General features: G+C 39.0%; 1 protein-coding gene across 2 annotated transcripts in view; it reads left to right on the top strand.

The window, feature by feature from the left end:
* LOC127643320 (cytospin-B-like) overlaps positions 1 to 19142 on the top strand; it is a 188685-nt gene that overhangs the window by 28250 nt on the left and 141293 nt on the right. For both annotated transcript variants that reach the window (XM_052126016.1, XM_052126017.1), the window contains exon 2: positions 13715 to 13900. In XM_052126016.1, the coding sequence (XP_051981976.1) occupies positions 13739 to 13900 (162 nt within the window). In that variant the 5' untranslated portion in view covers positions 13715 to 13738. The remainder of the gene's footprint in view (positions 1 to 13714; positions 13901 to 19142) is intronic.

The raw sequence follows: 19142 nt of genomic DNA on the forward strand, positions 1-19142 counted from the left end.
AGTGCTTCTCTCTTGCTCGCTAGAGCAGGGGTGCCCAATACGTCGATCGCAATCTACCAGTCGATCGCAAAGGCAATGCCGGTAGATCGCACAAAAAGTAAATGTACTTTCGCTAAGTTTTAATAAAAATAAATATAATGTCTTTCCTTCTTTTAGTTTCTGTCTGACTTGCACTTGACGAGTAAATATTGACCAGGCGAGGTTTTTGTTTATTCAGTTGCCATGACAACTAGGTTTGCGCATACGCGCCTTCCAAGGACTTCTGAGAACAGAGCGTGAAATTGCGATGCTACTGCCCGGATTAGGCAAAACTGTCTGATTCCATTCAGTGCTAGTCATCAGAATAAGGTAAATGCCCTGGCTATTGTAATCTATTGTGCTGTAGGTGTTTTGGGTTTAGTTTTAAAACTGAATGATATCAACATTGAACATTTATTATATATTTTTTTATTAATTAGAAGATGAATTCCATGTAGGGATAGATGCAGTAGTCCCAACAAGCATTTTCTTATTTTAAATGAAACTGTGTTTTTTTTAGTTGGTAGATCTTATTGAGTTGGTCATTTAAAAGTAGATCATCACACAAAAAAGTGTGGGCACCCCTGCGCAAGAGTATCTCTTGCAGAGGTCACCATTGATGGCCTGCTTTATCTCCTGGACAAATGATGAATCTCCAATACTGTCCTTAGTGTGGTGGATGAGCTGAGCTTGCAAAGGAGCAATCAAAGAGATGGAGGGGCTGCTCTCCTCTGACATGAGAGTAGTTGCATCTTTCATTGGCTTCAGAGCCTTGATAAAATCCTCTGCATTTGAGATGTCTGCTTCACTGAGAGTACAGATGTCAGACTCTCTTCTCCTTACCTGAGGAGACAGTAAGGCAGCGCAGACTGCAGGCTGTTGCTCCAGAAACCTGTCAACCATCTCATATGCACTGTTCCACCTGGTGCTCACGTCTGTTTTCAGCTTGTGTTTCGGCAGACCAAGTAGCGCCTGCTGCTCTTCAAGCTGCTGTTTTGCAGTGGTGCTGCTGTGAAAAAACGTAGTAATACGTCTCACCCTCCCTAGTAGCCTTGACACAGTGGGCAACTTCAGCGCTCGCTGAGAGGCCAAGTTTAGCGTGTGTGCCAAGCTTTTCACATGCAGGAATTTGCCCAGTTCTGCAGCGACGATCATGTTTGATGCGTTATCAGTTACTAAAACTAAGTCTTTCGTAGTGATCTTCCATTCCTCTACTACATTCTTTAACAGCTCAGCCATATTTGCACCCGTGTGGCTCTCATGGGCTGCTCTTGTTTGGAGCACATGAGACACTATCTGCCACTCATCCGTGATAAAATGTGCAGTTACCGTCACATACGATTCTGTGGCAATGGATGTCCACGCATCACAGGTTAGCGCTATCCTTGTTGCTTTCTTTAGCGACTCAATCACATCGATTTTGGTCTCGCTGTATAGTGTGGGGATCGCTGTGTCGGTGAAGTATTTTCAAAATGGGATGTTGTATCTCGGCTCCAACATACGCAACATACTCCGAAAGCCCTGGTTTTAAACAACCGAGTAAGGACGCAAATCCTTGGCAATAATATTGCAATCAAATTTGTAATTCTCTTAGCCTTTTCGGAGCTGGATGGAAGCGGTAACATTGCTTGCTCGATTGTCGTCTGGTTCGCAGCTACAACCGGCAGTTTATTTTCTTCCTCCAGGTGGAAACGTGTAATATGGTTTTTCATGTTTGTTGTCAGCATGCATTGTATGTGTTTTCAGCTCATATTAGTGGGGATTGCTTGTGAACCAGTCACAATATGATTCAAGCTTTGTAAAGGAACTTTTATTGAAGGATGGGGCAGTTAAATGTTGTGTTGCAGATTTCGTGCATTTCCTTAACCGATAGTTGAACACCTTATCAATCAATAATTGGTTAATCATTAATAATTAATAAGAAACAAAACGCATGTCTTTTTCTAATTATTTATTTAAACAATAATAGCAGCACATTAGTTATGTGAAACAATACAAAGCACAAACTATTTAAACAAACAAAATATTAAAACAGTAAGGTTCTCGCTCAAAACGGCTGCTCATTTATGCCTGTCCTAATTCAACAAATGGCGCCACCAAAAATACCTAAATAGATACAGAGAACCTGTTGGGGCAGACTTTTACTGACAGAGTCCAGCATATCAAATGGGGCAAAACTACTGCCATTTCTAGACAAGCAAAGGCAGATCATACTAAACCTGTTTTTAAATAAACAGAAAATGCTGTATAAAAGGAAAATAAAAAAGAACTCTCCACAATAAACTGAAATCCTTCTGGTTTGTATTTAAGAAAATTTACATATCTACATGGGCAGGAGAGAGTTGTGAGTGTGGTAAAATACTTTTAAACTCATCACAACCTATATAAGACCAAGGCCTACAGAACAATTAGCATATCTACGTGTTCAGGGGTGAGTCGTGCACGCAGTCTATTTACTGTAAGTCCAGCTGCAGAAAACACCCTCTCTGATGGCACCGATGTCCCTGGGATGCACAAATATTGCCTGGCCAACTTGGCCATTCTCGGGAATCCTGCCGCGTTGGCTTTCCACCATTTTTTGGGGTTTACATCCACAGGAGCGTTCTTGTTGCTGAGGAAGTTTTTTACCTCAGTTTCAGCTTTGCTGGATGCATTTGAAAAGTACTGGTCCCTAAGGAGTAGTCCCATGGCTGTAGCAGTGCTGTCCTCTGGCCGAGTCACGGTTCCCTGTTCATCAGAGGTCGGTATTCCTCCATTTTCATCTCTGCTGACGTGACTCAGTTCATCAGTAGCGGTGGTCAAATCACCAAATGGCACTGCTGCTGCCAGTTCTAGCAGCTTAGCATTGGCAAGTAGTCTATTTTCTGAAGTAAGAAATCCAAGGTGTTGTGCGAGGGTCTTACAATGATGCAATCAGTGCTTGCGATGACACCAAGTCCGGGGACTGAACCTGTGCATACAAATAATAGCTTCGCTTGAGTAGCTGTTTGGACTAAGCCAATAATTGATTTCAAACAAATTGAGAGGGACAGGGCATTATGCCCTGTCCCTCTCAATTTGTTTGAAATCAATTATTGGCTTAGTTCGAACAGCTACTCAAGCGAAGCCATTATTTATGCAATAATTACATTGCAACGATGAAATAATAATCCGGGATAACTAGGATAAAATAAGCAATGCAATTAGTGCAGGTAATTTCCTTCATTCGTTCATCCAGCGAGGCCAGGACTTTGGATTTGAACTCCACGAGCTGGCTGCTGTCACCCTCTTTTCTTAGTAGGTGGGAATTGATCAGGCTGAAGGTGATTGGATACGTGTTGAGATTGAGACCTTTTTTCCGGCAGACATAATGGTAGTGGGACACTTGAGTGCTCCCAAGACTGGCGCTACATCCTCCATAAGCTGCCAGTATTCATCTTTCAGTTCCAAAACTCTGGCATCTTGGAGTTTGGTCACTGTGCGATCAGACAGCACAGCTGTAACTGCCCTGCGCTGCTCCAAAAGTCCTTCAAACATCTTGCAGACGAGTTCCATATTGTTTTGCAGGACTGTATTAGCCGGTGAGCTGGTAGGTTAATTAGTTGCTGCTTGGTCTCCAGTGCGTTGGTAGCAACGGTGCTATGATTGAACTGGCTTCCCAGCTGTAGCAATGACCCGGGACACATTGCTGGCAAATCCATCATTAAGGGCCAAATTTAAAGTGTGCACGAAGCTAGCATTAGTGGGATTGTTTGCCGCCACAATATTTTTTGCATTATCATGGACACAGGCTGTCAATCGACCAGCTAGCCCCCATGTCTGCACAGCCTCATTCAACTTTTCAGATAGGTTGTCTGCTGTGTGTCTGACTGACATAGCCTCGGTTAGCAGGACCACTGATTTCAAATGCCAGTCTTCGACGATGTAATGGCATGTAACTGTGATGTAACTCTGCAGTTGTCACCTTGTCAGCTGATAATTACTGCGCCCTAAGATAGTCTTTCTTTTCGCTGTACCGCTTCTCAATGCGGCTAGTAATTGTATTTCTTGAGGGGATACGATAGCCTGGTTCAATGTAGTTCAGTAGCTCACGAAATCCCTCACCGTCCATCACCGTCCACCATGCAGGCATCATGCCCTTTTCCACCACAAAGCATAGCCTCTGAGTCATTGCCTTTGCATGCACATCACTACAGCCTCTTCTCACTAACATCGACACGATAGTTTGTTGGGAGGACAGTGTTCCACTTTTGACTTGCACTGCAACTGTCGGGTGCTTACTTTTCAGGTGGTACTACAATGACGTTGTACAGTAGCTGGTATTTTAAGATGCAATTTTTAAATTGATTATTGTACTAATTTAAAGTGTAATGCTCCCACGCTGTACTACGCTTTGCCCTCTTCATCTTGCCTCACCATTTACTGACCGCTTCTTTCTTTATTGCGCACCAGTAGTTTTTCTCAACTGCAAATGTGAAGTATGACCTCGTGTGGTATAAAAGTTAACATAGGCGAAGTGTGCTCTGGAGAAATGGTACATATAACATACATCGTTGGTTAATCAATTTTTAATCGGTTAAATTCTTAATGACAATTATCCGATTAACCATCAGTTAATCATTGACATCCCTAGATAAACACTACCAAAACCGTGAGTAAACAGTTTCATTCATGAATGTTCCAAATATCATAACGGTTTTATAGTTGCTGTGCTTTAGGGAACATTTTTAGAAATTCAGATGAAATGTTGTTTTATAAATTAGAATGTGAAGTTTGTTTATTTTCTTTCGATGAGTTTCAAATATGGCTGTATTTAAGGGATTACACAAAGTTACTTCTCAAAGTTACACTCAAACAGTGGGCGTTTACATTGAAGTCTTAAAGGGCCAGATAGCTTTAAATCAAGCTAGAGTGCTAGAGACTGGGTGGAAAGTTATCATATATTATTTGATAATATATTGAGTTATGACTGTTTTGTTGGGGAAAAAACTTTACTGACATTATAAGTGTTTCTGCCCTTTCGTCATATGACTGTTCCTTCAAACAGTCTGCATTCTATGCTGTGATCAGATAAGCATTAAGAGGCTTCCTATCATTACACCTAACCACCATATATTCACTATCTTCTTATCAACAGTAGTATGTGTGCTATTGTCTGGCATGTGTGCATGTTTCCGAGGTCTCTGGTTTTAATATTAGCCTAGAGCTGAAATGGACTGAAATGTGGGGAAATGTGTGGGTGCATTACCACCTCGAACATGCATTAATTTTTAATAATTCATCAGTTTGTCATCAAATATTCCTCACATGTACTGATCCACATTTTATCTACAGTATATTGCAGCTCTTACAAGTGGTGTGGTAACATTCACACACAGTTCATTACAGGCTTGAAAAGAGATTTATTTAAGATGACAATAATTGGACTACGGATATTATATAAGTTTTGTTTTTAAATATTGGATTTAGCCTGCAAGGTCTTCAATATCAGCTCCTTGTCTGCATTAACTCTATCAGTCACCAAAAAACTGTAGTTTTTTTTTTCTTTTTTTCTTGGACCGGATTATTGCAGCAGGGTCAACAGAATAATGGTGCAGGAAACACTGGTGTAATGTGTCTCTTTAATTCACTTTAATTTGAATGTCATTGATCATTAATGGTGGGAATTGCCTGGTGATACAAAATATTAACAATATATGGGTCATAATACGCTGATTCTTTATGTTTAGTGTATTGTGATTCAAAACTGTGATATTTTGATGTTGCACAAAACACCATAGTACAAAGTGTTGAACTTTGATAGTCCATTGTCTGTAAAAAACAACAACATGAAGGAATAGTGTATACTGAAACAAGTTTAAGACTTCTTAGCTTGTTCTGAGTTTGCATTTTGGTCGAATTGAAATAAATGAGATAAAAAACAATGGTACTGTAGCAGAAAGTTGCTTTAAGGTTGTGTTGAGTGTTTATCTTCTTACAATCTAGCTCTGAGACACCCACGTTATTAACCATAGGTCACCATAGTAACAACATTCATCCTGCAGAGCACATCATATTTCTCAGAAGTCAGAAGCATAGTTTAATATGTTATATTTCAATAATAGTAGTACAGTTATCACTCTATGAATGGAAAGACAGCAATTTAGAGGGAGCAAGACTGAGAAGAGTGCAAGAATAAAATGGATTAAAGTTATTTTTTTCTCACTGGTGCATGTCTGTTTTTCATATACTTAGCATTCCACATCCCTTGAGATGTTGTTAATTGTTGGCTCTGTGTACCTTTTACACTTCACCATCAATGAAATCAATGAGACCAGCCCACAAAAGTATACGTACAGCTGGCTGCAGAACACATTAGTTCTTCCCCTCTCTATTCTGAAGAGCACTTATGCCTGTTCAGTCAATAGCCACCTGTCCACTCCTTTCATTTCACCTCATCTTTGTTCACTAATATGTCCTACATTCACTGCAAGTCACTCAGTCTATGTGCATGAATATTTCTACAGGCTACGACTGAAAGATTTTCCAGGTTGAGACCTAGCCCACACTCAATGTATTGAGCGCAAGGTCCTTGGCAGTATTTCTGATATATTCATTTTACCAACTATACTGCAGAAGAAGAAAAATTGTTATCTGAGAATGCTGACTATAATATTAAAAATACAAATATTTTAAAATAACTAAAAATCCTTTAAAAAAAAAAATATGCGTTCAACTGAGAAGCAGCATATAAGATATTTAGACTTGCTTTTAGAGAATAGATCTTGAATATAAGTATATTTTGTCTTTACTGCAGTGGCAGAAGTATATAACCAAGTAAAAAATACACGTGTATATACAAAATACACTTATATTTAAGATACATCCTCTTAAAGCAAGTCTAAATATCTTATATGTTGCTTCTAAAGTAAATGTGTCTTGTTTTAAGGATTTTTAGAAATGTTTAAATGGAAAACAAGACAAAAACACCTAATAACAATAGGATGATTTGCAGTGAATTTAATTCAGTGAATGTCATTTAGAGGTATTTTTAAAAGATGATTTATTCCTCTTTATTTTTAGTAAGCACGTTTAATACAACATTTTAAGTCGGGCCACAAGCTGAATAATCGGTTATGAGCGAATGATTAATAGCTGCAATAATCGCAGAATAGTCGAATAATCGTTCTAATAATCGTTAGATTAATCGATTATCAAAATAATCGTTAGTTGCAGCAGATGATGTCATAATACATTTTTTTTGGTACTCGGCAATACCAAGTCTGATACCTGTTGTTTTTTTGTTTTTTTTTCTGAAATCCATATCAAGAGTTTATTTAAATGTTATAATTAAAATGATGTTTAAATAAACAAATTCATTAAAACTTTAATCAAATGAAAATATAACCATTCCTTTTCAAGATAATATTGTATTATTTAATGTTTGTATGCAGAAGCTCACAGCACAATCCAAAATACAACATTGCAGTTATATTTTGTCAAATAAAGTGCTGCATAACAGAGCATCAAAGATGTTAGATACATCTTCAGCATAATAACAATTTACTACTGATTTATATTATTTTTATTAGTGGTAGTAGTATTACAGTAAATATTAGATAAGTTTACAGTAGTGAGATATTTCTGTCATACTTTTTTCCTATAAATTTGCCTTTTATATTGACAGAGCTTTTATTTTTTATGTGTTTTTGTGTTTTTTTTTACCAAGTAGCTCTGACATTTGTCGGTAGATTCCCTCTCTGGAAAAGCCAACTCAAAGTGACTCAAAGTAACTAATAAACCGCAAAAGGCTGCTATTTAATTAAATAAGTATGTACTCTGTATGTGCCTCATGCTACAAAATGAATTTTCCCTCTATTTACTGTCATCTGCTATAAACAGAGCATGCAATGCTCATGATGGTGTTTTCCCTTTATGAGCCATTGAGAAGCTTTATAAGATATGAGCAGCCGTTGTCAGCACAACACTGTCTCCACACAGTCACATGAGCTCACATTACAAACTATATATTTATCTCATTAAAATTTTCTGTTAAATAATCTCACTAGGACGTAACGTGATTTGAATTTGTTTACTGAATGTTTACATAATGACATTAGCACGTCAAATGATATCGGTTTTTAGTATCAGAGCATTTGTATGATTACCAGGACCTGAGCACGGTATCGGACCTGATACCAGGATCAGTATCGGGACATCCCTAATCGTCATGGTAACAAAGTTGTAAAATTGGCCATAACTTTACTCAGAAAAGGTTACTAAGTGATATTATCACACTAAAATCATGTTTACACTAGGGCTGGGCGATAGGACGATGTAATCGGATATTGATGATGTCTTACAAAGATCCTTATGTCAATTGTGAACAGACAATGTTTGACTTATTAGGAAATGGCAAAACCATGGATCTGGGAAGTCACCAAATACATTAAACAGTGGCCAGGGTCTGAAACTAGCACCTTCACCCGCAAAATGTGATAGGGCTGAATCCATGCCGCGAGCGCCTTGTCCAAATTCAGGTATTTCACGCACGGGTAATTTTGCTCATCTACCCAGAACAGGCAGGTGACTTCTTGGAGTGACACATGACAAGAAATGCTGATAATCACAAAGACATGCTTGATGAAACACATTTTTCTATATTTTTAAGAACAGACAAAATAAAAGCCATCAATGCTTGTGTCTGATTCGCTGTTTGTTCAGATGCAGTGCAAGCCTTTCTCGTGGAACAAGTGCATGTAAAGAGATTTCACTCTTCTTTTTTTTTCTCTGTTTCATTCATCTGAAAACTATTTTCAAGAATAATGTTGTCTATGAGAATGCTGCAAATGATCTCCGATCATCTCAGGAGCTGTAGTGAGTTTAGTTCGCTTTATTTCCACACGGTTAGCATGCATTGTGAACGCAACTCTGCAGCTTCAGTAATAATAACTTTGTATTAAAGAAACAGACGAAAGTGATTAAATCATAAAATTATAAAAGACATGTTCACCTTGAACCTAAAATTGAGTTCTATTTTTTTTCTTCAGGCACCATTAAACGTATTACCAAAAAAACACAATGCAAACACAAATTCAGTAAGAACAAGGGAATTTATTAGGCTTTATTATTATGATTATTATTATCTTTACATTTATGATTGTCTTAAGTTCTTAATCTGTAGGCTCATAGTAATATTCCACATGTTGTTGATGGATGCTTACGTGATGGCAAGACAGTAAATGTTATTTTTTTTATTATTATTGTTATTTTTTGCTTTTTTCATTTAGTTTAAAATGCAATTTGAATTTAGAAATGTATGTTTTTTTTTTAATGGTTTTCGTGTTTCAATAAATGAATAAAACTTCTAAAGAAAAATCAATAAAACAAAACCATTCACCGACCCTCGGCAGGGGGGCTGACAATCTAATTGGATATCACAATGTTTTATAAGGCGATTATCGATAAAATAATTTTTACATATCGCCCAGCCCTAATTTACATGCATATTGTTTATGTTTTCTGGTTATATTTTTGAAACACAGTATTTTAACGTTCAAAAATTGGCCCCTATTCACTTCCATTGTATGTGCCTCACTGTCACTAGTAATAAAAATGATGCCACAAATGCTGTCAACTAAGCTTAACTTGTATTGAACCTGAAATATTCCTTTAACTTCAAACATATAAATCAAATATTATAATAGGGAAATATTTCCTTTATGATTCTTTCCTTAAAGGCTTTAAAAAAAACTTGTGAATGACATGGAAAATAATGTTTTAATAATTCAAATATTTCTAAATATTTTAAACATGTCTCTCTTTTTGGCAAACTTTAGTTTTGGTCAGTTTTGTTAAAAATATATAATACAAATATTTTTTATTATATTATGCAATAATAAAATATTTCTGTCCTAATTTCTTCACTTTCACACGTTTTAATGCTTTTTGATTAAACCACGGAGCCCATATTTCTCATTAAGCAAAACCTTTGAGATTTCGTTACAACATTTTATCTCACATCATTAAATTAAGCACGCTTACCACAGAGTAAGCATGCGTCTCCTCTTCTGTGTCACTGCATGTCACATTAACACTACGTTTATGAACCCGATATGACCAGGAACATTTTCCATCACACGGTCGTTAAATTAAAGTGAAAATGGAGCACTTTGCGTTCACTATCAAAGTATATATTTGTTTGTTTATATTTTTACTGGAGTTTGGGGCGACCATCTGCTGACGACACGTGCATCAGAGTGCATGAGAAGCGGTTCATGTGCTCTTCTGAACAGTGCTGCACTGGTTGACATCTGCGGTACAGCTCAGGGACGATTGGAGTTCAACTGAATGACACAAAAGTGACATTCATGACATTAATACTGTATATTCTCTAAAAATTCCCTTATTTGGGCATTCAAATGTGATTGGAATTTAAAGTGCACAATAATCGCGGTCAGATGATTAATTAATAATCCCGACAGGCCTACACACATATGCCAAGGGTGAAGATGTAATGATTCTAAGGTTGTTTTAAGCTATTCCTCTACCGACACATGTAAATAGTCTACAGGTCCTGTGTTGCGGGGGTTGTGGACTCTCGCACAGCAGCACCACTGGTAGAAAAAAATCCCAGGGGAAACACTGCATTGCCCCTGAGAGATCTTTGTTCACTAGATCTGTTACTATAAGAACAATTCAAGGAATCTGATTGATTTTACCTTAATGTCTTTCTTGCTCTCTTTTCCATCTCACTTCCTGCAAGTTGCCCCACTTTCGCATTAAGATTGTATCTCTCAAACAATTCCATAGTTCTCAACGGCAATTCTTAGAGGATTTCTTTATCTAAAATGTTAAGAATCTGCAAAGAGAAATTAACCTTGAGCATTTTAATGTAAAAATATGTCTCATTCGACATGCTGCTCCTCATAGTACAGAGCTCAGTTTGCTGTTCATTTTACAGTGTATTCTTTAGTTGTCCCAAATCAAATCTGTACACTTTTTAAACTTTTTTTCTGCATAATTTTTTTTTTTTTTTAAATCTGCAGAGTTGATTTAAATATTGTAAAATGTGTTGATTTAGCTAAAAGATTAGTTCTGTATTGGCATTAAGCCTAATTCAGACAGAGCATGAAACCCTTGACCCAACGCAGCCGGTAATTTCAACCTCTGCTCAGAATCACTCACTCTCTTTTTAATTTGTCTCTGAACTCTCAGGAGAACCAGACATGGTTTTACAATAAGCAGGAGTGTGTGTGTGGGGTTTACAAGGAATTTTTTTTAGCTTACAAACTGGTAATTACAAGGGTATTATGCTATAATTGTGGTTTATGAGGACATTTCTAGTGTCCCCATAATTAAAATCACATAAAAAACATACTAAACAATGTTTTGTTTTTGTAATAATAAAAAAAGGCAGAAAGTTTTTGTGAGGTTTAGGTTTAGGGGTAGGGTTATGCCTCCTACGCACTACATGACTTTCAAAGACGTCAGCTTGTGGTACATTGTGGTACATATTACACAACTGTCTCTCTTGTCATTAAACTAAAATTGAGTTTTCAAATTACACGAGGAATCAGCGACAGGGGTGAACACATTTCAAAACATTTCACTATTGACGAATCCCCGACAACTCTTCCTGGACTCCACATTACGTTTCACAACAGAGTACACGTGAGAAGTGATACGAGATACGAAAACAAATGCATGATCGTGTTATGCACTTCAGAATATGATCTGTATGTTTTTAATAGCCTAAAGGCATCATATATTTAACTGGTTACAATATGAAAAAGTACCTCCTACTGAAATATGTACCTATTTGCTTATCTGACTGTCCAAGAGAATTGGCAATTTCTCTCCACCCAGTTGTGGTACAGTTCAGATGAAACATCAAATAGGTGCTGGTGCTCCTGCCAATGTTCCACTAAGTTTAATCCATTTCTTCAGTCCAATGAGACTTTCTTGATACCGCAGCCATGCTAGTTGATGTTCTGTTGCAGGTACATCAGGAGTCGCTCCCACTAAAACTTCCTGTGCCCTGTTTCTTGCTCTCTCATTGGCTGCAGGTCAACGCTGTCAAAACATATTTCACATTGCATGATTTGGAATCGCAGACAGGTCAGGATATTAAACATTCTAGATATCTTGCTGACATCTGCGACACGTCGGTGCTTCTCAAATCGCATCTTTGATCATTTATACATCGCGATCGTCGCTCAAGGGAGCGAGCTACGATTTGCCTATGATTTCAGGCTTTTGTCGGCGATCTTCACAAAACTGTCGGCAAGTGAACATCGGGCCTATAATCGTGTAGTGTAAACTCGCCATTAGGGTTAGGGCATAGAATCTATAGTTCATAAAGTATAAAATCATTATGTGAATAGAGAGTCCTCATAAGGATAGCCGCACCTGTGTGTGTGTGTGCGTGCGTGCGTCTGTGTGTGAACATTACTTAAAAAATATTTGTGATAACAAATAATTTTTCATTAATTACAAACCTGAACCAACTTTGAGTTTTTCTACATGAAAAACTGCACAGAACCTGGGCTGAAACCGAACAGTATGTTGGGTCTCGTCTAACTTAGGTCTGGTAGACCTCTAGCAATAAGGGATATTTTTACTGTTAGCTTAACCCATTATTAGCAAGTTTGAAAAATATATTTATTAAACATGTTTGAGTGTTGCCTAGTTACAATGAAACTGTTGGGTACTGCCTTACTATGTATCTTTTTTTTTAAGCACACTTCTGATGTTTTAACAAGCATTTATTTTGCCATCCCATTGGGATTTAACAATTTCCTGTGCTAATCTGGGACCTTATTCACAAAGATTTTGATCTTACCACTAGGAGTTCTCTAAAGATTTTCTTGCTAAGAGTTTTTGCTAAAAGCTATTCTCAAAACTACTAAGAGCAAGTTTTACTAAGGAAATCATAATGTAAGTGTAAGTTAACCTCATTGCTGTGGATGATGTCTCATTTTATTAGCACACTCTTTTAAATCTCCCAAAGTGATTGCTAAAAAGGGAAACTCTATTTGTCAGCAAATTCCACATAGACCGAGAGCTGGATATATATATATATATATATATATATATATATATATATATATATATATATATATATATATATATATATATATATATATATATATATATATATATGTATATATATATATATATACATATATATATATATGTATATATATATATATATATGTTTACATATATATATATGTATGTATGTATGTGTTTTTATATATATATATATATATATATATATATATGTATATGTATAGATATGTACATATATATATATACATATGTATATATATATATGTATATATATATATATATATATATATATATAATAGATAGACAATCTTACAATGTTTATATGCGATTCAGGCAATACCTTTTTAAAAGGTTTGTCATAATAATAATATTCTAATACATTGTTTTTAATGTGTATTGATGACATCAGGCATATTTCGGATAATTTCTGAGTCATTCTTAGGGGTTTAGAAATCCTTGGGAGGACTTCTAAGCTGTTCTGGGTTTAGGAGCTACTTAGTGTAAAATGAAAATTTTATGAGTTCAAAAATTAGGAGTGATACACCCTAATTTTTAAGAGTTGCTCCTAAATTTCAGCGTTACAGGCTACTTTTTTGTGAATATGGGCCCTGAACTTCTAACTTTTACCCTCTTCCTCTTGTTGCTTTGTCCACTGATCGAATAGCAAGAGTCGAGAACTGTGAAAACCATGTTGAAAGGGGGCACCGCAAAGGCTGCACTGCCCAAAATGGGAGCCCCAGAGAGGGCAAAGCTGTCAACCAACACCTCTCACAGCTCTTTCGCCAGCAATATTGGAATGAAGACCTCCAGATCGTCCAGCACTATAGCTTCAGACCTGCGACTCAGTAAGGTGAGCCACACTGAAAAAAGAATTGTTAACCTAAATAATCTGTTTCATGTGGTAATATCTAAATCACAGTTGGGGAACCTTTTTTCCACTCAGGACCATTCCAGTATTTACGAAATGATTTGTGGGCCATACAATTGCTTGCAATTTCTGATTGTGGGTTGAAATTAACATACGCAAGAAAAAAACACTAAAACGTCTGTCTATTATACAATATTTTGCATTGTTGTCATTTACAGTTATTTTTAAGCATTTTAATAAATGTTTTATAATTTTTTTTTCAGTTAATTGAATATAGGTAATTTTTTTGCTTTTCAAATTATTTCGGGTCCGGGTAAAATGGTCTCACAGGCCTTTATACTGTACGGACAAGAGGCCTAACGTTCCCCAACCCTGATCTAAATGAACTGGTTTAATTAAGTCAAAAATATTATTTAACATCACTGAATCTGTCAGGATCCTGTCATCTCTGTCTAGTCTTGTTTTTAGTGGCAGGATCCTGACACTCTTGTTATATTATATTGTTATGGACTTTCTGTTGTGTTTTCCATGTGTTTCTCTTCCCTGTTTGTTTCTGTTCCTTGTCTGATTCTATGGCCCCGCCCCCTCCTTTCCCTGATTATTTGTTCATTAGCGCCGCCTGCCCTTCTCGTTTCCCCTTTTGATTTCTCCTCTTTATATTCCCTTAGTTTTCTCTGTTCTCTGCTGCTTGTTGGTCGGTTTTCACAGTTTTTTTTATTATTCTGCCAGGTGTCAGTTCCTGTGCATTCAGTTTTGTTTGTCTGCTTAGTTTGGTTATGCCATATCATGGGTCTTTTGTTTGCAGCCCTATTTGGCTGTTTTTTGTATTTTACTTTTATTTTATAAATACTTTTTTTTGGTTTACCGCTGTCTGCGTTTGGGTTCTGTTCAGAAACCTGACAGAATAAACCTGAAAACTGATTTTAAGGGTAGAAATAACAATAGGAGTTTACCACTTTTTACAGTGCAAATGTTGAAAAATTCAATTTTACAGCCAATGATGTCTGTCTGATTCATATATATATATATATATAGGTCCTGGGCATAGACGTTAAACTGCATCCGGGCAGAGTGGGGAGGCTGTGCGTGGTGTAAGCTACACCCAGCTAACACCTATAAAATGCGCACAAGAAGCCGTGAGTACCTACTCTGTAACTGGCGAGTGTATGGTCGGCGCCATAAAACCGAGCAGACCTCCTGCTTAACTTCTGTCTTCTTCAGTCAGCCAGATAAGAACTTCTTCACATGGAAACACCCACGCTCTGGACACTACCATCTGCTAGACTACATTGTTACCCGTAGGAGCGGGCTTCATGAGATCATGTGCACCAAGGTCATGCGTGGGGCGGAGTGTTCGATTGACCATTACCTTGTGAGGTGTCAGATCAGACACAAGATAACCGTGCCAAGGAGAAAAACTAATGGCACAACCCCTAAAAAACTTGACCTTAGAAAGCTTGCAAATGAAGAGCACTGCAGAAGACTGGCTGAAACTGTGTCATCTGCAGTAAATGGTGCAAAAGTCAAAACAGTAGGATCAGAGGACATTGAAGAACAATGGCAAGCACTGAAGAAGGCAGTCTATTCTGCAGCAGAAATGACCTTAGGTCACCCACAGCGTAGGATACCTGACTGGTTTCAGGAACATGATGAGGAGATCCAGAAGCTGCTGGATGAAAAGTACCTCCTGCATAAGCGACATCTGCAGGAAAACTCTAATAGGAGTAAGGCTGCTTTTGCTGAGATCAAGGCCAAAGTACAGAGAGTGGTGAGACGAATAAAGAATGACTGGTGGCATAGGCAGGCAGAAAAACTGCAAAGCATGGCTGACAACCATGATTATCATGGATTGTTTACAGGACTAAAGGCCATCTATGGTCCAAGGAGCAATGCAGTGGCACCTGTCAAGTCAGCAGATGGAGGAAAACTCTACACTGAACTACATGAGATTCAGAGTAGATGGAAAGAGCATTTCGGTAATCTGCTAAATCAGCAGGGATCCGCTGAACCAGATGCCTGTAAATGGCTAAAGAGACACCAGAGTCGTGATGACCTCTGTTGTGAGATCACTATGGAAGAGCTTGAGAAAGCCCTAAAGGCCACAGCAAGCCACAGAGCACCAGGTCTAGATGGAATCCCCTCAGAGGTGCTCAAGAAAGGAGGAAGAGTACTCAGAGAGGAGCTCCTGAAATTTTTTAACAGCTGCCTTGTTCATGAGTGTGTACCTCAGGACTTCAAGGATGCACTGATTGTCACAGTCTACAAGAGAAAGGGAGACCGAGCAGACTGTGGAAATTACAGAGGCATTTCCTTGTTAGCCATAACAGGCAAAGTTCTGGCTAAAATCATACTCAGTCGGCTCAAAAACCTCGCCGAGCAAGTCCTACCAGAGAGTCAATGCGGCTTTAGGTCGGGGAGATCTACCACTGACATGATTTTTACTCTACGGCAGCTACAGGAGAAAGCAGTGGAGCAACATCAGTCTCTCTTTGTGGTGTTCATAGACTTTTCAAAGGCTTTCGACACGGTCGACCGAGAAACTCTGTGGAAAGTCTTACAGATCTATGGATGCCCCGAGAAGCTTGTCAACATCATCAAGCAGTTTCACATAGGGATGAAAGGACAAGTTTTCATTGGTGGGGAACCCAGTGAAGCCTTTGAAGTTAACCATGGTGTGAAACAGGGATGCGTGCTTTCACCGACGCTTTTCTCACTATACCTCACAGCTGTGCTAGATTCAATGTGCCTTGATCCGTACAAGGGGATCTTTATTCGCACTAGGACAGACGGCAAGCTTTTCAACTTAGCCCGACTTAGAGCAACCACCAAGACCAGAGAACTATGCATCCGGGAGCTGCTCTATGCAGATGATTCTGCTCTCGTGGCTAACAACGCTGAGGACATGCAACACATAGTAGACCGGTTTTCGTGGGCAGCAGATTTGTTCGGTCTAAACATTAACATCTCTAAGTCTGAATTTTTTTATCAACCACCACCAATGTGTTCCAACAATATGAGTGAGCCACAGCCAGTGACGGTACATGGAGAGCCCCTGAAATCTGTCAAGGCCTTCACATACCTTGGCAGTACAGTGACCTACACAAACTCCTCAGATCTGGAAGTTGAGAGGAGAATTCAGTCTGCTACCAAGGCTTTTGGCTCTCTTGAGAAGCGCCTCTGGAGCTGTCACGACATCTCGGACAGCACAAAAGTGAAAGTCTACAATGCTGCTGTACTTCCTTGCCTGCTCTATGCCACCGAGTGTTTAACGCTCTACAGCAGACATATCAAAACACTCACACGAGTTCAGCTACGTCATCTACGTGCCATTATACACATCAGATGGCAGGATTGAATCCCAGATGTAGAGGTAATCCAACGAGCTGGCTCTGTCAGTGTTGAAGCCCTTATTACATCATCACAACTGCGATGGGCTGGACATGTGCGCCGGATGAGTGACAGCCGACTGCCCAAAGCAGTTTTTTACGCAGAGCTAAAAGAGGGCAAAAGAAGCAGCGGTGGTCAAAAACTGCGTTTTAAAGATGCCCTGAAAAGACATATGAGGAACACCGGGATCTCCCCGGAAAGCTGGGAGGAACAGGCCCTGCAGCGTGAGAAATGGCAGCATGGATTGAAAATCGCTGTCGCAGCTATTGAGAAAAAGCATCAGAAAGACTATGAGAAAGCCCATGAGAGGCGGCACTATTCCATTGCAGCAAAAGACTTTGTCTGTAGCAAATGCCATCGCTGCTGTTGATCGAGAGCAGGCCTTCTAGCCCACACGAGAGCCTGCCTACAATAGCCTCCAATCCAGACAGTCATCGTCGATACACAACGGACTGCCGATGATGATGATGAATATATATATATATATATATATATATATATATATATATATATATATATATATATATATATATTTGTCCTGTGTGCCCCATTTAATAGAGCAACGGATGCTCTTAGTAAAAGAGTTGAAGGTAGAGGTGTTAAAAGAGAACAATTAGATTTGGGCTCATAGGAGAAAAGGAGTGTGTGGAGAGAGAGAGACAGCCACACAGTGGGTGTGGTGCCAAGCCTCTTAGAAGAAGAAGCCATTATTTTTGTCACACATTGCACATATACAGTGAAATTATATATCCCAGCAAAGCTGGGCTCAGAGTGTAGTGTCAGCCATGATACGGTGCACCTGGAACAGATAAGGTCAAGGGCCATGCTCAAGGTCCCAACAGTGTCATCATGGCAGTGCTGTGGCTTAAAATCCCAACCTTCTGGTCAGTAACCAAGAGCCTTAACTGCTGAGCTACCTCTGACCCAAGAGGCATTTTTTAGAAATAATAATAAACATAAAATGTTCATAAATGGGGAAAATAGTGTCCATGGGAAATGGTGTTCAAAACAAAGGGAAATCTGGCAGTGATACAGGGCTCCGTGAAGGTCGGGGATGTGTACTAGGAAGGGCCCAGGCTTTCTTGCTAAGAGTCCATCTGGGTCTGATGGCTGCATGTGCTCTCCTCCTGGGTCTGTGGCATGTGGGTGGCGTCCTTGGCAGCCTGTCTTCCCAGGCCTGCATCAGGTGAGAGGGAAAGACTGCCCAGCCTCTAGCCCGTCAGCTGCAACACATGCTGTCCTCCCCAGCGACGCTCTAGTTCGGCCGAACCCTCCCCGCTCTGGTCCTGGCATGCGAGGACGCCAGTGTGTGCACACATGGAGAATAGAAGCCGGCTCCCTGAGAAGAGGCACGCTCTGTTTATTTGGCAGCGGTGACGAGGCCAAAAACACATCAGGTGTGCCTTGTTCCAACCTGCTGCCCAAACATGGCTTGTCAATTATGCTCCTCTGCCCACTCCCATCAGAAGCATGGCAGTCAATGGTGGGGCGACAATTACAAGAGGGAGGGGCGGGGCATTCCGCCACAAGTGACAGTCAATTGTACTGTAACAAACCACAAACACATTGAATTTATGAAAGAAAAGCAAGGAGAGAATGAACATGACAATGGATGAAAGACAATGCTGACACAGGATGAGGGGAAAAAACGGGAGAGAGTGGGAATGAGTTTGAGGTAGTGCTGGATAGTATGTGGATAGAGCCAATGCAATTTGAGAAGTTCAGTATGTCATGATTACCATGACCTGAATAGATGCCAAACCAGTCAATATTTCCCCCACTTGTCATGCCTGTATCAGGTTCCATCATTTTGTCTTGCATAGTAAAATGACCTTGC

The sequence above is a fragment of the Xyrauchen texanus genome, chromosome 4 (genome assembly GCF_025860055.1).
Source record: "Xyrauchen texanus isolate HMW12.3.18 chromosome 4, RBS_HiC_50CHRs, whole genome shotgun sequence".
Lineage (NCBI taxonomy): Eukaryota > Metazoa > Chordata > Actinopteri > Cypriniformes > Catostomidae > Xyrauchen > Xyrauchen texanus.